This window comes from Amblyomma mixtum, chromosome 6, assembly GCF_055824585.1.
Source record: "Amblyomma mixtum isolate Tamu chromosome 6, ASM5582458v1, whole genome shotgun sequence".
NCBI lineage: Eukaryota > Metazoa > Arthropoda > Arachnida > Ixodida > Ixodidae > Amblyomma > Amblyomma mixtum.
This window is the reverse complement of record NC_143017.1, coordinates 33,586,351-33,610,121: the sequence shown is the minus strand read 5'-3', so window position 1 is coordinate 33,610,121 and position 23,771 is coordinate 33,586,351. Positions and strand designations below refer to the sequence as shown.

General features: G+C 46.9%; 1 protein-coding gene across 12 annotated transcripts in view; it reads right to left on the bottom strand.

Moving 5' to 3' along the window:
* The window catches only part of GluClalpha (glycine receptor alpha 1), a 365,874-nt gene that overhangs the window by 78,049 nt on the left and 264,054 nt on the right, over nucleotides 1–23,771 (bottom strand). For 6 of the 12 annotated variants that reach the window (XM_089547751.1, XM_089547755.1, XM_089547753.1 and 3 more), the window contains one exon: nucleotides 13,602–13,706. The exons of 4 other annotated variants lie outside the window; for them this stretch is intronic. In XM_089547751.1, coding sequence (XP_089403877.1) covers nucleotides 13,602–13,706 — 105 coding nt within the window. Of the gene's footprint in view, nucleotides 1–2,697; nucleotides 2,846–13,601; nucleotides 13,707–23,771 lie in introns of those variants that run through there. 2 more of the 12 variants (XM_089547754.1, XM_089547763.1) reach the window with 2 other exon arrangements.

Here is a 23,771-nt window from a genome sequence, read left to right as displayed (position 1 = left end):
TCCTAATGATGATGATGAATTTTACGGCTTAAGGGCACCCGTGGCCAAAAAGTGTCATGGCACAAGGTTACTTTCTTCTACCCGAGGCGGGGTCAAAACCTATTTTCAAGCATTTAACCCTAAATAAGCCGAGCAGCAGGCCAGGGGAAAACTTGTACCCATTGTGTCACCGGTGGATACCCGGTGGCACTGGGGTTAGAACCCCGCTTCTCCCGCATGAATCATCGCATTTCTGAACGACACAGCGAATTCAGGGTTCCAATGGGTGGCCCTATCAAACACTACGCTTAATGAAAGCCCCTTACTTGCGTTGCTAATCTCAATCAAAAAGTAGCTGTTCCACACTGCCGCTCAGTGACCTGCTCTAATTCCTTCCTCCCAAAAACATGTCATGACTGGAATAATCTTTCACCCACAGCCACCTGTGTAAGCGATATTGCGCCTTTTAAAAGCAAATTACTCACACTGTTAGAATCAGACCAATCGTGATATGTTGTTTACCCATATATAGGCTATATAAGGTTTTCTTTTTGTAATCCTTTTATTTTTTTACTTCTGTACTTTTGTTCTCAATGTTTTCGTCCTCTGTCTCTAGCATCTTTCTATATTGTTCATATATATAGCGCTCTTTTTGATCTATGTATTGTTTTTTTCACTGTGCCACCTCCTCTGTAATGCGAAAGCCCTGAGAGTAAAAAAATGGCCTGGCTTAGCTTATGGTTAAGCCTAGGATGCGAAGCATAGTTTTGCGGTCTGGCGAGCCGCCCTCTCCCTGGTCGACATCTCGCTGCTCAACTGACTCAACGAGTGCGTCGCCTTTTGCGTGACGTCAGTGTCTCCTAGCGGTAGGAGCGGGAGTTAGGCCGCCGGCGTAGGCTGCGCGTCCGCAAGCGAGCGCACGAGGTCCCAGCTTTCACAGCTGTTGTGACGTCATATCACGTGGTGCGCCGATGAAGGTCAAGTGGTAGCTACGCGGCCGTGCGCGGCGCAGCAAGGAAGAGCTCGGTTGTGCGTGTAATAAATGAAATGAAATGAATTTGATAATAGCCTAGTTGCTGGTTCCGTCGCATTTTTCTTCGTCAGTATCGGTGTGCTCCGTGTGGAGACCAGTCGCGTAGTTTTCTTAAGTTTCAGAAGATTTGTGAATAAGTCTCCAAATGTCGTTAGCATGATCTGCGCCAGAAACCGAGAATACCAGTAAAGTTTTATGGAAGAACGCAGTATGCAAACGCCTAGGATTTTTATTCTCGAATGGATTGCAAAAATAACGCGGTTATGAAAACGAGTTTCTGGACAGGTAATAAGGAGTTGCTCAGTTTCTCCTCAAACCATGATTATCTGCAGCAAAACGCGACCTTTATTATTTTTGACCGCTGCTTGAACGCATAAAAAATTAGATTCCTTATCTTTTTCTGGTGAAAGATGTTCGAAATACATGTTAACTAAGAACAGAAAATGTCATTTAGATACATAGACTTGGCAAGTAAAATGCCAAAACACAATCATGGTTCCTCTTCAATAGATGGTAGAAAACGTTCTTTGAGCTCCTATTTAGACCAATGTGCTCGTGAGAGGATTGTAGAAAATTGAATGTGTGGAACGACTGGCAACCATAAATCTTACAGAAGACATACGTTCTCATTGTCCCAGCTGCATTGGTATAACGACGGCATCACCATGCGAAGAATGGCGCAAGGAAATAAACCTGCCTCGGGAGGAGCATTGCAAACAAACCAACCACACTGAGATTGTAACCTGCTTATTCCACCGATTCTTTGGGTACTGATCGTGTGCTTAACAACCATAATAAATAACCTCTCCAGACATGAAACCGTTATTGATGTGCGCCAGAGTTAAATGATGCATTACTCTGCACCTTGAAAAACGGTGCACTTGGATGAATGAGAAGAACAAATACCCGGAGGGGTGGTCAATGAAACGGAGTTAACGCAAATTCGTGCTCGCAAACCGTGCTACCCTCCTCTTTTTTTCTTTTTCTGAATTAAGGCAAAGAAGTGATTAAATAGGCAACAAACCCACTTCTTTTTCCTTGTTAACGTTTCTCTTCATCGGAAGAAAGTGATATTTCAGTCCCGCCGCTCGCTTAATATCCTCTACGGCTGATCAAACGCAGCGCTGACTGTGCGCGCCTGCCGACCTTTCGCTACATGCCCTCATCAGTCATCTCTCTAGAGCAGTTTTCACTTCCGGTCCAGCTATGCGCAAGGGGGCGCCATCGTTGCATGAGATTGGGCCGTCGCTCTTCACCCCCTCCCCTTTCCCTTCTTTGCGACTGCCGGCGGTATGTTCTCCGTGGCTTCTCTCCGCTGTCTTCCATGCCACTCGCCCAGGCTTTTCCAATTCGTCACGTCGGAAACAACAGCGTCGAACTGACAGCCTCGAACGCCGTTTCGAGGGTTAGAGAGTGCTTTTGCAATCTCAGAGCGAAGCGCCTCGACACTGGTGAAGCAGGCAGCGGGGACTCGTGATAAAGGCGACAGCTTCGGACTCACAATCAGCTAAATTTAGAAAGAAAGAAGGACGCACAGGAAAGAAAGAAAAGTAGGAAAGGGAAATTGGAGCGAAGTCCGGCTAGGACGCCGGGCGTCCGTCCACCACTGTTTGCCGCCAGAACGCCCCGCGCGAGCTCCGCTGCCGCGGTACAGAAGCGCGCGAGAAAGCGCCGGAAGTCATCACCATTCGGCCGTCTCGACTTCCGGTGGCGCGTCAATCGCCGACACTGGTTGGAGCGACGCCGAGCAGGACGACGGCGCCATATCGAGCGTCCAGATGCACTCCATCATTCACGCGGCGGAAGGCAGCGGCCCGAGCGGCCGCCAATGAAACCGCCCTTTTGTCGCCGGGCCTAATGTCTTGGAAGAACTCATTATCGTGATGCGGTAAGGAGGGCGCGTCGTTAGGGACGCTGCTCATTCTGCATGCGTGCCGCTCGTCCGAACGCCTCCGCGCGTCTCTTCGTACAAAGCGGAGGAAAGGGGGACAGCGTCTCACCGCAAAGCGACCCGTGTCTCAAACATAGTTGAGTGCAGCGTTGAACAAGAAACGGCCCCTCTCGAAACAATCCGTATAGAGTGAATCACGTGGACAGACGTGAGAGAAGGAAACGTGATATCAAAAACGCAATCAGTGGCGGCTCTAACCAGACCCGATGTCAATCCAGGCAAGATTATAGAGGGAATGAAGGCGATGTCCGGAGTAGCCTTGCGGCTCTGTCATTCTTCGGCTGAAGATTTTAATGTGAACAATACGCTGTCCCGAAGTGCCGAAACGGAGCCACTCTTATCAAAGACGCTAGCCGGACGAGATCGGGCATGAGAGGGCAAAGACCCCCCCCCCCCCCCCCCCCCCCCCCCCCCCCCCCCCCCCCCTAACCTCATCTAAATTTTCATGTCGGTAAGTGCTGTCCCTACTCGCGTTGTCTGTTGTAGTTGCGTTGCTGCGCCTCATTCCGCGGCTCCGAATTACCTTCGTCTCATGTGTAAGCCGTGTTAGGTTCGGAGCATGTGCTCTGGAATTAGCTGCGCCCGTAGCGCACGAGCCACGGGCATTGTCTGGGGGGGCGGTCGACATTCGTGAGTTGTGCATGCAATTACGAAGCTCCGAGAATGGAGAGCTTCCGCCTTATCGCGTTTCCTTCCTCGGCGCTGCTTTGTCTCGAGCCCGGAACCTTAACAATGGCGGTCTGGTCGCTGATACGCTGAGGTTCAGGGTCGACGGAGAACTCGCTGTACGCAGTGCACGGCGCACACGGGCAGAGGGCGCACTGGAGCTGCTTGCTTTAGACTGAACGTTCAATATACATCCTACCTTTCTTCTCTTTTTTTATTTTCCCATTTCGCCAAAATTTGAGCAATCGCCTTCTTGTAATAACACATAATGGAGAAACGAAGACACATTAGCAGGAAGTAACTGATATAAGGGTCATTTGCATGTAATACATCGCTTTGTATTTCGAGCAAAACAGCGTGTCACGGTATGGTTCTGTCTACGATACCTTATACAGTGTGTTTCACAAGATTTTACATAATTTAAAAAAAAAGGCTTTTGAGCTTGGAGAGCGCTTTTTTTCGGCAGAACATTGTCAGCGGTATAGTACGTCAGAGTACAGCTAAGACGTGCTAACTAGCAGGCTTGTTAATTAATACTGAAGTCTTCAGTTTTTAACTATTACTGTTACGCTCCTTAATCTTTGAGACGCGTGTAGCCCGTCGTAAGGTATATCCATAAAAGCTTATAAAATTTCAAAAATTAGGTTATCCTAGGCGCTGTGCCTCAACAGATTTGGTTATTTGTACGAATTACGCGCACTGGAGAGGCTGCTTTGCCTGCAAGCTTCTCGAAAGCGCATGTATTTCGGTGCGATGAAGCCAGAATTGGCTGCGGCACAGCGCCAAGGCTAGCCACGTTTTCGAAATTTTAAAAACTTACATGGATATAACTTTCGGTGGGCTACACGCCTCTCAATAATTAAGGAGCCCAACAGTAATAGTTAAAAAGTTAAGCATTTGGTATTACTTAACCAGCCCACTAGTTAGCACATGTTATCTCTATTCTGTATTACTGCGCTGACAATGCTATGCCGAGAAAAGGCTCTCTTCTAACTAAAAAAGACTATTTTTTTAAAATTGGGTAACATTTTAGGTGAGTCATCCTGTATAGACTCGCGTGTTTCATGACTACTGTAATTCTGGGGTTGAAAAGGGGACAGGCTGTTCACAGAAAGTTTTCATGCTCTAACGTGGTGATGTTTAGGGCACACATTTTGTAGCAAAAGCTACACTAGTCTAGCAGAAGCGCATTTTGCGGTGCCTGCCGAAGGCCACTACTGCGCATGCGTCGTTACCATGGCAACCATGGAGCTGCAGCAGCTGCGCCGCACTGCGCATGCGCAGAGTCACGCCGCGCAGCTGGGATATAAACCGGAAGCGATGCGCTCGCTCCTCACACGACCACCATGGAAGAAGGAGAGCGGCCTTGCTCGTCACGGCAGCAGTACAGGCTGCGTGAAACTGAGTCTTCCGACCCACAAGTCGTCGCATGGTACAACGCCGGCCGACAGCGTGAAAACGAGCAAAGAGAGGCTAAACGGGAGCCCGAAGAAAGAGAGGAACGTCTCGCGAAGAGACGCCGCCAAGCTGCTGAACGACGACGACGGCGTGTCGCTACCGAAATGTCAGTAGACGAAACTGCTTCCGCTGCGTATACGCTGGCCTAGCTGAGCTAAGCCACTCCTATTTTTACGAGAGCCAATCGTGGCGAAAAGTGCTTTCCGGTATCTGCTACCTGTTCTCTAAAAGTTTATATTAGCTCAGTCATATAATACTTGTTTTTAATGCGTCCAAGAGCATTGAGTGTCACAATACGGGTGACATCAAACACCCTGAACCAATCGCTCCTAGCTCCGTGCAGACCGCATCGTGATGAGAACGGAAGCAGAAATTTCGATGTTTTCATCTTCGTCACATAGCACTTGCAAAATGCCCAAATTAGCTTGCATCCCTAAACTGTGGCGTCCCGTAGCTACAGCTCCTTCTCGTGTGCTTTCCCTTTCTCATGAAGCGCTGTTGCTCACCAGACGTCCGGAATACGCCAATAAATTAAGCGCATTCAACTGTTGCACTGGCAAAAGCAAATGTATCTGGAACTCTAACTCAGAAACTTGGAGGCGCGCTTCAACCGGCGTACACATATGGAATGATTCATGAAGACTGATAAGTCGCCGGACACGAGAAAGATAATTAAAATTTTCGGCGTGCTAGCCACCTCGTAAATTATTACACAGTGGAGGCTTTCAAGTATACAATACGGGTATTTAGACCGTAACTGGACACGCAGAACTTGCGTACACTTAACAAGCATCCGAATCGCTGACGCATCAAATGAGTTGCACTGGTGACCATGAGACTGGCGGCGAAGCAGCCACGCGTCAGTTGCCTTGTATTTCAGATAATCACGACAGCACCGGGATTACCGGGAACGGCAACATGCAGTGCCGACGTACACCGCTGGATGGCGCTGCGCCCAGCGCCCAGTTTGTCGTGCGTAGAGCCTCGTTACGGCCGAGCGATGCGCTCCGCAGCCATCGGCCGCTCGCCGCCGGGATGGAGCTGTCGGCCGACAGGAATTCCCCGCGAGCGCGTCTAATTACAGGTGCGAAAAGGTCGCGAACCAGGCTCCCTTCGATTGCACGGTATCCCGTCATCCCCGTCCCTCCTCCGACTGGCAACGAGATTCAGATCGAGCGGCCTAATGCGACAGCGAGTGTCTCCTCTCCGGTGCACGAGGGTGTAGCTTGCAATCGGGCGCTTTGATGAACGAGCTTAATGCTATCAGGCGAAAAGGTGATGGAATCAGGCCGAAGGCCGTTTTACAGAAGCGCGAGTTCCGCACAGGTGCTTAAAATAGGCACACAAGTTCTTCCTTTAACCAAGTCGAATGAACGTGCCTCTCTGGTCGAGGGGTAACTTGAATAGAAACACAAGTGTGGTGGGCTCGAGTCCCGACAGATTGCCCCAATTTTGTTTTCAGCAAAATAAATTTATTTCACATCAAGCGACTAAGTTAAGGAAAAATAGGTCCTCATTATGGCATACATAACGGAAGCCAACAGCCAGCGAAACCAAGGAGCATGGGGGATGTCTTTTTTCTTTTTAGATTGTAATTTTACATTGCTGGGAAATTAACAAAAGCAGAAGAAAAAACAACCAGGTGCCGCCATTCGCATACCAACCCATGACCTCCGAATTTCGCGTCCGGTCGTGGGTTCGTATCGCACCGGCGGCATCTGAATGTTTTTTCCTCTGGTTTTATGAATCGCCCATTAATGGAAAATTACAAATTATCTTTTCCATCTTTGTATTCCTGCCTAAAGGTTCCTTCGCTTCGCGCACTTCTTTTATTTAATGCATGAGGTTAGTTATCCGGCTAGGTTTTGACTTGCCCGCGCGCAACCTCGCAGTACCTGGTCGGCCCTTTCTGTTCATTGTTGTCCGTCCGTGCGCACATGTGCACAGGTGCGCCTCTGCGGGGCGCACAGCCTGCAACGGCGGGGATGTGCACAGCCCACTTCGCCAATAAGCGTCTGAGCTCACCTGGAGAACCGAGCGGTACCCTTACGCCTACTTACAAAAGTATATGATACGGAGGCCTCTATGGGAGCTCCGTCAGGAACTGCGCCACGAGAAGGTACCTACCGCGAGAAACACTGTAAAGGCTAATCCTGGCGCCTTAAGGCCCAGCCTGTAAACTTTTATTTTGTGCTTATTATGTCACTGTTCAAGAATTTCGTGTGCTGAGCGCCATCCCTTCCCTCAGTTCTCTTTAATATCATTAAGAAGCACTTATACAGAGAATACCCTTCACTGCAGTTGCAGTGGAGCGGAATCGCGGAGACTTGCGTTAGTTTTGCTGTAGAAAACTACAGGGAACCATGGTCTGGTTTGGTTTGGTTTATGAGGTTTAACGTCCCAAAGCGACTCAGGCTATGAGGGACGCCCTAGTGGACGGCTCCGGAAATTTCGACCACCTGGGGCTCGTTAACCTGCACTGATATCGCACAGTACACGGGCCTCTAGAAATTCTCCTCCAAAGAAATTCATCCTCCGCGGCCGGGACCGGACCCGCGTCTTTTGGGTCAGCAGCCGAGCACCATAACCACTGAGCCACCACGGAGCGGCGCAACCATGGTCTGTGCGGCCTGCTGCTGGTCATAATTTTCAGCTTCTGAATGCAAGCGAGTGCTCCATCAGGAGGGAAATTAGTGCGTCACACTACCAATGACGTCAGGTTCTTATTTAGTGATCGCATCCTATGTGGGTATATCTGCCCTCCACCGACTATTCAATCGCAATGCTCGTTTTTAAAGACTTATTTCGATTTCAGAGAGGTGCGACCCATTCCTAGAGCTAATATGGGGGCACGTAATAATTGAATGTTGAGAGAGACAATGTTTTAAATATAGACTTTTGCTCTTGCGAAAAAGTGCAAGAAAAGATATCACTTGTACGCTCCGCTGAAGCGCTCTCTGCCGACATTTTGCTTTCGGTCAACCCGCCTAACGTTTTGGGACGTAATAGAACGCTTTGTTTATTAACGGCGATGCTTTGGGCTGACTTCACTTGCCAAGTACCATTAGTGAGAAAGGGAATAAAACATTTTTGTGAAGCTGAAAAAAATTTTTTTACCGCGCATTTCTCTTGACATCTCATCCTTTCTTTTTTTTCTCTTTGCAATACCATCTCCAGCTGGCTAAGCAGCAGTACATAATAAGTAAATTAAAAAACTTACTGAGTTACCTCAGGAGCCACTTTTGTCACTTCGATAAATAGTCTATATATGTTCTCAATCTCGCCGTCTCTGCATCAGAGCCTTATTAACCATAGCGACACTGAAGAGGTATACGTCTGCACTTTGACAGCGAAATCTCTACTTCGCGACCAAAGCTGCAAATGCCGGTTCACCGCTGAAGCCTTAACCTTGAATAAATAATTAAATTGAAAAAATAAATATCGCTGCGACTGGGATTCGAACCCACGGCGCAGCGAGCAGATCAGCTTTGCTGGCCACTACACGAGAGCACTATTTTATCGCAACGTTTTTTTTCTTTGATTGTGTTCATTCTACATGGTTAGATATAGGAAGGGTATATATATATATATATATATATATATATATATATATATATATATATATATATATATATATATATATATATATATAACAGCGCATCAGGAGAGGTAACCAATCCGGTAAAAAGTCCAATTCTTTGTAAATGTCCTTTACCTTCACCAACATTCGGCCAAAATGAATTCTAGGCGAAACAACAGGTTCAGCGTGTTGGTCTTGCATGCGCGTTTTCCAAAAGGCTGTGAAGTCCAATCAGAAGAATCATATCATAGGATTTCCAGCCAGGTTGGGAAACAACAAGGTAGCGCACACTGCAGAAATATAGGATAGATTTTTTCTTTAGCGTCCTCTGCAGCACATCCCAAAACAAAATCATCAGTTCGCGCCGCGCCTCATGTTAAACTGCAACACACTTTCGCGCTTTGCACTGCACATCTTCGTCTTCATCAACTTTCATCTTCAGCTCGAACAGATCAAAATCAGCTTAACCTCGATCAGAGTTTAACCTGAGTCTAATATCGTCGCCAGACGTGCCGACGACCCAGCAAAGCAAAACCATGAGCCAATCAGGCTAAAGGCATGCTTTCGCAAGTCTGCTCGGTTTAACTACGTTAAAAAATTACCACTTTTTTCGCACGTCATAATGTCTGATCTTTGGTCGCCTTTTTGCATCCATTGCGTGGCGGCTGCAAAATATCTCATGGTGTGGTTTTCTTTCCTTCATGAGGTCGTCGTCTGCGCGTTCGTTCATGATCCTTTCTGGGAATACCTGACAAAAGTGAAGGTTTATTGGCTGACAAAGCGTCTTTTTCAATTTAACCTGTGACTTTTACGAAGAATAGGGACGTTAAGGGGCAAGTTCCGATTAACCTGTTATTAACTGCGATGTGTAGTGGATTCAATTGAATCTTGTGTACTTCACTGTGCTGCCGCATGCCCAGAGTACGCAAGTTTTGGCACTGCTCTACAAGTGGTATATGTCCCGTGCGGCAAGGAAACGATGGGTGCGCTCAGAGTCCGGGCGCCTGCTACGTGGAAACCGAAAGACAAAAGTCAAGGCTGTTTGTCTGCATTAATATTAATGACGTCGTAATGCTTAGCCTGGCGCCAGAACCTGCCTTGTGCTGTTGGAAGGGTGCAAATGAACTTATTGCACCCTGCAAACCGCCTTTCTTTTTCTAGTGCGCAGCCTTTCTTAGGGTGCGTCGATAGTCATGCTGGCGACATATAGCGCCGTCTGTCGTCAGACACCCTTCCAGCGGCCATACATCTCCCTCTTTCAATTCTGAGGAGCTGAAGAGTGATACGGCTCAGGTTAACCTCTCTGCCTTTTTATCTAAATAAATCTTCTTTTTCGCGCTCTCTCTCTCAGCCAAGGAATGCAATTCCAGGCAGCACACCTATTTGCTTTTTGAGAGCGTCCAAGTACATTGCGCGTAGAATTTTAAACTATGCGTGCTAGCTCTGTGGGGTCAATGTGGACCATCACAGCTGTTAGTCCCATCGCTCCCTCCCCCCTACCTCCTGAGGGCTAATTAGCCCTCAAATTGCGTTTAAACGCAAAGGTACATTAGCGACACTTACTTTGTACAGGGACTAACAGCTCTTTGCGAGCAGTAACAGGTGTGACAGTTGTCATTTTACACATTTGTGGTGTATAACGAAGTATTTTGTTGCTCAAGATATATAAGGGCGGTAACCTTCCACTCAGAAAGAAGAATATGCGCGTCTAAACTCTTTTTTACAAATTGCTTTTTTTATTTAGCTGATTCGGGCCCTCTGTTTAGCCTCCGCAGAGCCTGGCAGGCACTCAATCGTAGGGCATATCAAAGTGAAGACAGAAACACCATAGGCCGGTCCTTATTTTAGCGAAATGCTCTCGTCATAGTCCGCAGAAAAATTCAGCTGCGGTAAGGAGCGCAGCCTAACAAAAGTCTGCGTCCCGTCAGGTTTCATTACGCATGCAACCTTTCCACGGCAGTTTATTCAGCTCCGTTAGTTTTTATCTCTGTCTGCGTTTGCAACCTGTATGGTGCGCAAACCTTCCAGTAATCCGGTAGTAATCACTCATTAGCAACCAGAAACAAGCAGCCACAGGGCTACAAAGGAAAACCACGCATTTTTTACGGAAACTTCGTAGCGGAAAAAAATTCGTCTTGGTCCGAATTATTAGTTTGCCCGGAAAAAGACCAATTTTTCTTCAACTGGAAAGTTTCCGTGGAAGCTGTATTGAATTCATATATAGCTTTATGACAGCTCTGGGGTGAATGCTAATGAGTTATTACTACATTATTACGAATATACCCCACCTTAAGGGATTACCCTAAACAATGGACGACACCGTCCCGTATTGCACGTAGTAGTTCCCGATAGACCTGCTCTGCGGTCAGCTCCTGCTATTGCACCGGCCTCACTCACGTATATTCGCGCCACTTGTAGAAAACCGTAGAGATTCTAAAGTAAGCAAGCCTAGACTGTAAGCCGGCCCCTGAACATCGCAAAGCCATCACATAAAAATCAAATATCTTCAAATGCGACTTGACATATAAAAACCCGTCAAAAAGAGCAACGAAGCGTACAAAAGTTTGTGCTAACATTCGTAACTTCTCTATCCCTTTTCTCACCCTGCATCGTGCTTTCCTGCGTGCCCCCGCCTATTTGGCCTCCCAGATAGATCTCGATAAGTAGTTCTTCCCATTTTCAGTTCTACAGCATGACGATGGCTTTTTCGCGCTCGTCAAAACGCCGTTCTTGTTAAAAGCAGTTGAAACGGCGTTGTCTTCTCCAAATGTTTGCGTTTGTTTTGCTTACGCAGCACCCTCACAGCGCTTGAAGATATGATCAATTTATCTGGTAATCATAAAATGTTAAGATTAACTCCAGCATTCGATTTACGCCGCCTACTCAGGGATACCACATCGAGGAACATAGCCGGCTAAGTAAATCGCGCCAGCATCGTTCGCGCCAGCATCGTTCCGAAAGACGTCGCAGCGATGTTGTTGAAGCCGCCTCCTTATATCTAGGTCGATCTGCGAGTTCAGAATCCGGCTCTTTCGCACAAATAGCAGGCTTATATTTGAACAAATACGGGTGTATGGCAGTGTCTAAATGCGTCCACATCTAGGCACCTACTCGTCCTTACTGCCTCTGATGAGGATGGAGAAATAATAAGGGAGTTGAAGTGCCTTGTTGCTGGCAAGAGGACACCTGAACACAATATCAGCAGTCGTGCACTTTCTGCGACAACGCGACACCCTGCTGAACAGGCTGAGTTTGCAAATGAGCTTAGTGCGAGGCCCTGACGCTATTTAATGCGTTTCGTACGCCCCGCTTTCTGCCCACACTTTTCTCGCATGCGAAAGGCCTTTGCATATTCATGGAGTAAATCTCTCCGACACAGGATGCCCCTGCTATCGTTTGAGTGGGTGTTTCGCGAGCTGCAGCGGTTCTTCGTTTGCGAAGCTTGCATTTTGGTTGCATACTTCACGTCCCTCGCACTTTCGAGCCTGGCCCTTTATATATCTTCCGGACTCGGTGTGTCTGTCTGAATAAAGCAGAGGACTGTCATATTCTTCAGTGCACGTGTCGCTTTTAATCCAGAAAACATCAGAGCAGAGGAGCTTAAACAACTGCGCATTTAGCTTCAGAATCTAGAAGCGCTTGCAGAGAGCGTTATTCAAGTGAACAAACATGATTTAATAATCCTTCAGTCTCTGTCTATAATTTTATTTGCTTCTCTGCTGAACGCTGCCTAGTTTCTTTTTCCAATTTTCTGTTTTTGTGACCGTGCTAGTTCTTTTCGTGATTTTTTGCGGCTTGATGTCACGCATTACAAACAAGTGGTTTTCAATAACAGTAATAATTCCTTTCCCTTTACCCGAATGGCTGCTGAACGGCAGTGGCCATAACAGAGGTGGCTCTTTGAGCAGCCCCTACATTTGGAACTTTTGAAAGACCCATGGTTCACCACCTGTCGTGAAGCCGCCGCGGTCGCTCAGTGGTTATGGTGTTCGGCTGCTGACCCGAAAGACGCGGGTTCGATCCCGAACGCGGCGGTTGAATTTCTTTGGCGAAGAAATTCAAGAGGCCCGTGTACTGTGCGATGTTAGTGCACGTAAAGAACCCCAGGTGGTCGAAATTTCCGGAGCCCTCCACTAGTCGCTTTGGGATGTTAAACCCCATAAACCAACCACCTGTCGTGATGGTAGTTACGGTTTTGCGTTATTCTCTGCGATCTAATTTTTCCACTTAGAAGTTTTAAGCCCCCCCTTCCCCCCCCCCCCCCCCCCCCCCCCCGCTTATGCCAGACGACTAACCTGACACTGTCCACAAGATAAGAACCAGTACCAATTCAACTCCTAGAGTAACGGAAGCACGAACAGCAGCATGCGAGACTCTCTTTTTTCGTTCTTGTTGTTGCTTTCAGCCGTTGCGAACGCAAGCCTAAGTATACTGCCTTATATACATGATGTGTAAAATTTCTATAGATTTCTTAAGACTCCATTACCTTCCTACGGATATTTTCTTTTGTCAATTAGGCCATATAGTATGGCCATAATTTCATAGTCTGTATATAGACTAGTCTACCGAATTAGTCTGTAGAAATTCTTTAGACTTTATTGACAAAAGTCTATGGAGAGTCTACAGACTGTCTAAAGAAATTCGTCCAATCGTGTACTGCTAGCTCTCTTCTCCGTGGACTTCCCTCGCTTTTCACCATACCATCTGACGACGAGCTCTTGGTTCACCAATGTCAACAGGACACCGTCTCATCCTTTCAGGAAAAAGGCTACAAAAGGTCACTCAATGCACGAGCAGTGGTGGAAAAGACGTCTCGGGGATTCTACAGTGGTTCGTGTCTGCTTCTACGGGAGGAGGCTGTGCAGGCACTACTGATGGAGCGGTCGAGCAGCAAGAGGCAAAGAGAAGAGAAGAAATAGAGAAAGGTACGTAACTCTTTATCTTGGTAGCGGGAACTTTGCTGTTTCCTCAGGAGCATCGCGGCCGCGACCGGAACGCCCCCCTGGCCACGGGTCGGTGGCGTAGGCAGCGTTTCGGCCCTGCGCCGGAGACAGAGAGACACCAGTGTCGCCATCTGGTCGCAGTTCGAACAACTACAATCCACTGCACCGATGGTAGCAGCGGGCTCAGCGACGCCGCTCAGACAAAACGAAGCATGCGCACTTCTTCTACGTGTTCTTTTTGGATTGTTAGCGGTCTTGCCCGATTATCGCGAGACATTCGGAAGGGATCTTTTTTCCAGTGTGAAATATCAGTCAACGATAGCAGGTTTCTTAACCAGAACCACGGCAGGAACAGAGTTCTTTGGACACAACTTGTATATGGTCAGCAAAGCTACAAAGGTGGCTGCAAACCATGAATGAGGAGTAGTGTACTTATGAACTGAAGTGAGCAAGAGTACAAAGCAGAGACCAAACAGGTAACGTGCGCTATTTTAACAGACTTCACGCACGTTACTTGATGGGGTGATGTCCTCAGCAAATAAAACAAAAAAATATCAGGTTTCTAGGAGTTTTAACTACGGCCTTTGAGGGAGAGAGAGAGAGAGAGCGAGAGGAAAGATTAAGACTAGATGGAAAAGGGGTGCTCTCTTTCGCAATGCTGTTGCATCACGGCTGGCCTCAGGGAATAGAAAACCTTAGGAGATGAAACAGACAGTGCTGCCTTTGGCATTCGCCTGTGTAATTACTGGTAGCTGAACATTTGGCATGCGACCCGCATGATGTTTACTTTAATCCTGGTCAGGTGAATAACGCCTGTTGGCCTACAAGGGAAGTAATAAACTAGTGCGGGCTGTCGAATCTGCTGCGAAATACGTTAAAAGAAATTCGGACTGTACGTTCGTTTGCGACGATGTCCTTAGTCAATAACGGGTATGCCAAAGCCATCATAGCTGGTCGCTCGCAATCTTATTTCCTGTGGAACTACTAAGGCTGAATGGGGCAAAGAATACGAGTGTATTGACTTAATTTCAGGAAAATTGCGACATTAATGATTGCATTGGACTCGCGGCCTGTTCGCATTTCGAGACGGAAAACTTGGAGCACAAAATTTCGTGAAGGTCGTTTACTTAATAGTTCTGGAACATAAAACTCGCATCTGAGCACCGGCCGCACAGCCGAAGTGGTGAGCGCTGTTTTCGTGTTCACAGATCGACTAAAAAACAGCTGAAAGAAAAGACAAACCCGGGGAGCACATGCAATATGCGAACTGTAGATGAGCCGTGTATTCCAGTGTCAGAGTGGATGTGAAATCACGGAAGTAAAAATCAGGGGTGGCCCAGAACAAAATGACACTGCAGGATGGAAAATATTAATGACAGCATGGAGACGCTTTTGTCTCGCGGCGCAATCTGCAAAGACAATGATAACGATTGTGACGGTCATCATCTTTATGGCGTATTCACTGTGGGTCGGTGATATTCGAGGCCTGTGGTGAATTTTTTACTTCAGAATGCAAAGCCTATTTCGAGGTCCTCGGCGCTATTCATGCTTCATTGTGAAAATCGCGGCAACTTAAGAAGTCAAGGAACAGTGTTGCGTTGTGCATACCCAACACGAGTAGTGCCTGGTGAGTTCCTTCTCGGTTATTTTCGGGTGAAAATTGTCTCGACGGTTTTTGGGGTCCGTCTGTTTCTAATTTGTCACTGTTTTTTTCTTTCGGCTATTCCTACTTACCGTTAGAACGTTAGCGAGAGAAGGCGACCACCCTGTACGAATACCAACAACGTTGCAACAGAACGAGCCCGGCGAAATTAATTGCGCCATCACCCTTTTCAACACTTCGCTGACTGATAGGCGAAATAACAATCCCCCACATTTCCCTCCCTGCTGCATCATTCCTTATTCTCCGCGCCTCGTTCAGAAAGCTCATTCATGTAAATTCAATGAAGCAGCGTTCAGACATACTTGCGGAAATGCAGAACGCGAAAAGCAAGCTGGGACATTTAGGGCATGCGTTTCTCACTCATGATGGTAGGGCGCTTATCTCGGAGGGCATAAATTCCAGATAGCGGGCTTGGCAGTTATCGAGTGAAGCCCTTTGTTATCGCGCGCCGCCGAAGAGAAACACGAGAGATCGCGCGACGAGAATCGTACCGAAGCCGCGCGGCGGGGCTGATTGTGAGAGGCGCGCACAACAGAGGGCGCTGACTGTGCAATGCCAAGCGGCGAACCCCTTCGGGCAGGGAAGATTTATTGACCAACGTCGCCGAGAAACGACCCGGAGCTAGGCATGGAGGAAGAATCGGCTGGGCCCGGCGAAATACTTTCTCCTTTTGCTGTTCGCCTCTTTGCCTGCTTACAATCGCCCGCTCGTCAGTCGAAAAAGAAAAAGAAAGAAAAGAACAAGTGGCAGGTGCTTAGCACAGCGTTTCCCAACGTCTTGATCCGAATTAGTGCGCAAGAAAACAAACAAAGAAAAGCGTTCACTAAGAGAAATGGAATAGACGTTCCAGAGGTAGTGAATAGGCGCTCTTTAGAGGCCTTGGGCTTGGTAGACCGTGGAACATTGCTTAGATGCAAGCTTAAAAGGGTACCGTATTTGTTGGAGGGTGTCTGAGATCTTCAGCTCGTGTTATTGACTAGAAACCAGGCGCGCGTTATCGGTGAGCACCCGCGCAAAATACCGACTGGAAAAGTTATACTCCGATGTGCGTGAGCGTTTCGGAATCCTATTCTGTAAGCGAAAGGTAATGAGAGAGGGATCGGCGCCGTCCACGTTAAAGATAGCATAAACAATAAGACAGTAGTCGCGCTCGAGAAACGCAATGTTTCTGTGGTTAAATAGTGACCGATGCAGACCTTTGGCGGCAGTCACAATTTTCGGCCGGGATTAGCAGCGGCCCGCAAAAGTTTCTTTTTTTACAGAAAACAAAAACAACGGCAATAATTTTATGAGAGTCGACAGCGGCCCGTACGATCACAAGGTATCTGGCCACGCTATATGCATTGTTTATAAAAATAAACCGGCAGAATTTTTACCCGATCCAGAAATATGGCGCCACATTTTCTCTATACTTTCAGAAATATTCCCACTACGCTTATGGAGTCTTTGTCGCGAGTTGCTGCTCAATTTATGTCAGGGGAAGCCGAAATTTCTCGCTTTTTCACTTAGACTTACAAGCCGTCTGACCACATATGCAAATATGTGAACAATTTTTAAAGTTCAAAGAAAACAGTGGAAAACAGTCACCTGCAGCAGCGGAGAGAGATCCAAAGAAGGCGCCTTTCTCCACTTTTTTAGCAACTTGCAACTCCATTTGCGCCTCTCAATTCAGCTAGGGCACCCTTAGCACGAGTTAGCACGCTCTAATACACGCTGCTATATTTGTGCCTCTCAGAGTGAGTCCTGTCATCTTCCTTTACATATCCCGTTGCGTTCTCCGCAGTCTGTTTTCAAGCAACCTCCTTGCCCTTTAATCCCCAGCTGCAGAAGCGAGTACTAGCATCACGCAATAGTTATATATGTTTCGGTTCAGGAGTACCGGTAAGATGGTATTCACAGAGTTGGAGTAGTTGTGAAGTCCACACCAAACTTTTCTGACGATTTCGTCCTCGTGAACAGGATGTGCGGTAACCATACCTGGATTATCACGATTGTTCCCCCATCATTTTATCCCCTATGGGGATCTGTTCTCCCTCCCCACTCTGTCGAGCATATCGTTTGGTTGCTTCACAGTTTTAAAAATTTAAAATTAACGTTTTGCAGCTACACATGGGCATTCCCACGGTGATAAGGAAACAACATAAAAAAAAAACAAAATGAACAAGGGCTTCACCCTAATAATTATTTCAAGACTATCATTTCATGTACTCATTTTATTACAAATACCTACATCACCCGTTCGGGCATTATCAGAAGGGGTTATTCACATACACAAAAGGAAAAAGAAGAGCACAAACGCAAAAATTAAGTCAGTTATGATACAAAACAAAAATTCAAAGAAGCCTTCCCCTCACTAAAAGAGAAAGACTACCCGTTCGATAGCAATAAAAGCATCTAATTACAAAATATGTTACATAGTGCATGAAAGCATAACACTGGACGTGTGAGCTAAATCAGATTCATGTGATGCTCTCTATGAAAAATCGAAAATCGGGTGTTGACGCTATCTCATCCGGGAGCAAACTCAATTCTAGTATAGTTCGTTTACATTCTTCTATTGTTCATCCCGCATTGCCTATTTAGGTCTCAGGCATGGAGGGCTATTCTGCTGTGTTTGCAGGGCAGTGGTGGCAGCCTACTAGAGGTTGCTAAGGTATTCTTCAATACTTTTTATTCAAAAACGCCCAAATCCGCACCTCTTAGACCTTCGTCTGAACATGCTGTGAACGACAGTTATATAGAGTGTCCATTGCTCGAACCTTTTCGATTTGGTTTATTGGGGTCTAACGTCCCAAAGCAACTCAGGCTATGAGGGACGCCGTAGTGAAGGGTTCCGGAATTTTAGACCACCTGGGGTTCTTTAACGTGCGCTGACACCGCACAATACGCGGGCCTCTAGAATTTCACCTCCATCGAAATTGGGCCGCTGCGGCCGGGATCGAACCCACGTCTTTTGGGTCAGCAGCCGAGCGCCGTAACCCCTGAGCCACCGCGGCGGGGGCTCGAACCTTTTTTGTGACTGATATTATCTCGCCTTGTCAGTGAAGGACTACGGTCGCTGTGCAGCATCTGTAGATAATTGTCAACACATGTTCGTATATAGCGTTCTTCCATTCCTTATAGTAATGGCGTGCCAGTATCGCTGCTTTGTTTGTGTTGCGTAAACTGCGTTTTACTAATCGCTAAAGTGAAAACGCGGGTATTTTTTTTATCACGAACATTTCTTTGCGATGCGATTTAATACCTCATATGGCACATCGACGAGATCCTATTGCAAAAATTATCCTGTTCGGTGATCGATGTTTACGTGGCTCTGATCTTATCAGGAATTTGCTCAGTGAATATTTTCTAAGCAACAAACACGAAGCTAAATGGCCTTTATTTTTACATACTTCGACTTAACCCTTGTCGTCGATAATTATTTTGCTTCCATTATTTCATAGTTCTGTCATCCTACTCTTCATGGGGCGTTACGCAGGCAGAAGTTTTCTAACCGTTTTAACGCTCTACTGCATACACTTCACTAAAGGCCGGGCTCGTGTATGGGCCGAATTTCGACAATAGCCGACCTCAAATTGACACCCATTGGTCAACTAAAAAGAGCTTCACTTAAGCTTATCTGCTCGTGGATTTTGAATTGATGGCGTGCGGTGCCGTCAGACATTGGAAACACTTTAAAATGACAAGCATTTCGAGTGAAATGGACGAAACCTAAGGTGACATGATTTATAAAGCTGGCGAGGGGAGGAGCCGTGCCGAAGCAGTGGAGACAGCGATAGCGCCTAAGAAGCAGACATCTGCAACTAGGCACCATGTACAGCGTCAGACGGTATGGTACACAGCAGAATAGTTTTCGCGTAATCTAGCCAGAAATCTGGACTAAAAATTCGATAAAGGGCCGCACCTCCCTGAATTCGCACAAAGATACTGCAGCCCTGAGTCAAATATATATTCAGTATCTTCGCCGCCCTTCGTTAGATGACTTGATTCTACTGTGCTGCTCCTTGCGAGGGCATCATTTTAAACGATTTGTCATTACTATCTAGTTGCAACAAAGTTGTGTTTTTTCTTCGCGTCCCTATCGCTAATATCAGTGTCAAGATTAGATTAATGTTATCGCAATAAAAATCAGTAGTGATGCATAAAATTGCAATAATTGCAATCCTATAGTGTTAAAAACGTTCTCCCTTTAAGCGCAGCAAATCAACGGCACGCGTTTTTGACGTCAGAAGTGCGCCAGTACTGATTCGTTACTTCTGACCCCCATACACATGTTTTGGTAACCACACAACCCTCCCTCCCCTCCGCCCTCCCTCCTTTCTGATTTAAGTGAAGAAACGCACTTTTGTGAGGCCGAAGACCGGGCCAGAGTCCCGTATTTTTCCAGCGCGCATTGCTCCTTTCCGCGGGTCACGCTAACGTCTTTTGTCTTTACGCGGAGGGGCGCTTTCAATCATACTTATTTCGGCCGCTTGCTCCGGGACCGTCTCCGAGAGAGGGGCCATCTTTCACGCGTCGCGCCCCTCAGGCGCAAGAATAGCACGGCCCGCGCATAAGCGTGCCATAGCGCGTATATATACGGCCGTTTCGCCCAACGCCACGCTCGCTTCGACAGCCCACTTATAACAACGGTGGCAGAGCGCGACTCGACGATTTTCGGGCTCTCCCTGTGTGACGTGACCGGCCCGACGACGTCCTCGAAGGCATTTCTGGCTCGGATGATGGCAAATATAAAAAAAAATACAAATAAAAAAAGCACGGCTGGAGCCTTCGCCTCTTGAATTGTGCGAGTGACACTTTCCCTTCCGACTTTCATCCATCTTGAGTCGTCGCGAATCCTCGCGCTGGGTCCTCTTCGCTCGCCCGCCCGGCGACGCTATCTGCTCATCGCATTTTTGTATCGGCTTATGAAAGTGGAACAACAAAGCTGGCGCTCACTCACACCCGCTCCAGCTTCTATAGGCACCGCAGAAATTGCATGTTTGGGCTAAGCGGTTTTCGGCGACTACGTCGCGTCTGCGTGTTAACGCCTGGTGCCCGTCGTGGCAGAGGATGAAATTTTAGCTGCTCGAGCTATCCTAGCTTGAAACACTTAGATTATTTTCAATTACGAACGCTCCTCTCTTATAAAAAGGTTTGGTTTATTGGGGCTTAACGTCCCAAAGCGACTCAGGCTATGAGAGACGCCGTAGTGAAGGGCTCCGGAAATTTCCCCCACCTGGGTTTCTTTAACGTGCGCTGACATCGCACAGTACACGGGCCTCTAGAATTTCGCCTCCATCAAAATTCAGCCGCCGCGGCCGGAATCGAACCCGCGTCTTTCGGGCCAGCAGCCCAGCGCCGTAACCATCTCTTATAAAAAGGGTATATACAGTCTTTAGACTTCTCATAGGCTGTATTGCCTTGCAATACATATTTCCTTCTGTCTATTGACAAATTTTAACCGGCACCTTCCATAGTGGGTAGATTGTGACAACATAAGGTCACATGACGGAGGCGGCCCACCTGCCTCCTAGGTTGCTCTGTGGGCACCACCTGCCAGAGTCATGCGCTTACGATTTTAAGAGCGTTAGCTTTTCTTTTTCGGTTATGTTTTTCGGTTTCTTGGGGTCTGCTACCACCTGCCTTCGGCGTGAAATTTTCTAAGACCTAGGAATTCAAGATGGCGGCCCCCATAGTAAATCGATATAGCAACCCAACTGGTGATTGATTGGTGACGTCATTAGTGTATCTAATTGCTGATTGGGGACGTAACTGATTTTGTGACGTCATAATTAACTAGTCACATGACTGTTAAATCGCTCTTAACTTGGTAATGAAATAGGTATCATAAAACGAATGAAATATTTGGAATCCTCTATATGAGTAGAACAGGTTAGACACCAAAATTAACTAATTAAATTGATATTTAGTTATGGTTATGCTTATATTTAATTGCATATAATTTACTAATAAATAGCATCATGATCTAACTAATGGATATTCGTAACGGACTCGATGAGTAGGACATGTTAGACACCAATATTGTATAATTAGGTTAATATTTACATACGGTTAGGCTTAACATGGCGGCCATGTCGTCAGCACACGGCAGTTCGCAATTTCATACCTCATGGCCTTTGGGCACCTACCGCCTTGAGGTAAGAAAAACCGGCCCTCCAAAGATTACAAAAACTTTTTCTGCCCAAACTGGTCAAAAACTTCCGACCTCAAGGCGGTTGGCGTCCGCTCGCCGTAAGGTATGGAAAAGTAGCCTAATCACGTGGCAATACATCACATGGACGATAGATGGCGCTACTGAACAGCTAACGCCCGTTTCTTCAACGTCTTCCAGACGGTGGCGGCATTATTTCTCTCACAACGCCGACGTCGGCAACGCAGGCACCGGATTTTCTGGTGAACGGTGTATTTAACGTTATCGCGTTAAAGGTGTACTAAAATTCTATGACCACTAACCTACAGACTATCTCTAAACTGTCTATAGAGTTGGCATTGCCTATAAAGTAGTGTATAGTGAGTCTAGAGACTTCATAGACAAAAATCTATGGACAGTCTCCAGACTTTGTGTAAGGGCGGTTTGAAAGTCTGGCTTGACGCCTTGAGTCCTAGCGTTGGGGCAGAAAATGGGGAGTGGAGTTCAAGCTTCGCTCGAGGTGGAAACGAAACCTTGTACTGGCGCGCCTATGGGCACTTGAGAGAATTAATTTCCGCAGTGGAGCTGGCGAGACAATCCGTAGGCATCTATTGTAGTCAATTTTTAATTAAGCCCCGAGAACCCGACGTCTACCGATGGCAAAGTGTCTGCGAAAAACATGGACGCAATAAATTATTGAGCGGACGCTAAGAGCCAAGGAAAATAGGGGTGCGCTAATTAAGCGGGGCGAGACGCTGGCGCCAAGAACGCTTTACACGGGAGACGAGGAAATAAAACAAAAAAGAGAAAGAAATCGACCCGAAGACTAGGGACAAAAAAAAAGAAAACGAAACTTGTCTACGCCGTGCTGATCGTGTTTTCCCAAGGAGATCGCATGGATACAGCGGGAACGCGCCTCTCCTTCATTCGCCCAAAGCAGGACACACAGTGTCGCAACGGCTGTCGACGACAGGCGCTCCCATTCGAAGAGCGCGGCAAGCAGCTATGGAGAGGAGCTGTATCAGGGGATTAGGGATTCGGGGCGGAGCCCGAGACAGTCTCAATTGTTTCAGGTTACAAGTGGCCGCCCCTCCAAATTTCTATTCTCCTGCACCCGCGAGCTGTTTAATAGGGAGGACAGACACGATAGAGTGGTTACCTTGTTCGAACCAGGGCCGCGGTTAACAAGCAGGGTTTTCGTGTGCAGCAGTCGAACAGGCGGTTACGAAATAATCAGCTAGCATGAAAGGCACAATTGCGCAACCGGGGTAAGAGAGTATGGTTGCATGGCAGTGGGATCTGCCGAAATAAAATTAGGCGCTATGACGACAGTTCGTGTCATGGCGTGCTACCAGTGTCTTTCAATAGGAATTTCCATTGCGCTAGTGGATTTTTAATCCCTCCGTTAATTGGCGTGCAAGCTTCACCGTTCTGCAGGCTCTCAATCCACTAAGTGATTAAGTGGTACCGTAATCCTCGCCCGAGTGCTGACGACGGGAAACTTCATATATTGCTGCTGCGGTTATACCACCGCTGATTGAGCTGTTGATTCAACCAGAGAAAGACGCAACGAAAAAGCAAAAAGGAAAATTGAATCAAGCGACTTAGGTTGCAGGAATGATAAAGAGAAAAATTCGCAGAATGAGCCTTTACTTCGGTTTCGCATCGCTTGCCCCGTTGAAGCTCTCTCGGCTATTTTTTTTTTCACTGTTAACACGCAAAGCAGATTAGTTTTAGGAAATCGGTGTACTAACCTCAAAGGCATTCGCTGAGTTTAAGAGTCCATGGCGAAAGTACTGCGACGGCAAGCGGATACAGCATGCAGCCTAATTTTGCACGCCGCCCCGAAGCAAACCACGCCAATCGTAAGTCATTCACTGCATTGACGACGCTTGAAATTCCATATGTATGCACGCAGAGCTCTAAGCGAATCAAGACGTGGAATAGTTTTGATGTACAAAGTTAATAAATAAATCTCTTGGATAGTCTGTTGTGTGCAAAAAAAAAGTCATTAGGTACCTCTCGTTTGAATCTTCTCCGTCTATTTACAGTTTTCTTCCAAAACTTTCCAAAACTTTCCAAAACTGTTTACGGAATCCCTGAAGATGAAATATTTAAGGCTAATTTTATCGAATTATCACATATAGCGAATATATAATCGCCTATATTTTCTACAGTGAGGAAATTCAGCTCCTTAACATGAAAAGACGGCAGTCTTTCCACTCATTAGAGGGGAGAATGTGCTAGGGTATTATGAATGTCTGCTACGCTCCTTTCTTTTCTGAAAACAAGAAACTTTACGTTTCATTTATTTTTAAAACGCCCGCGTTGGGCGTTTCAGATACAAAGTCAGCACTGCTCTCTG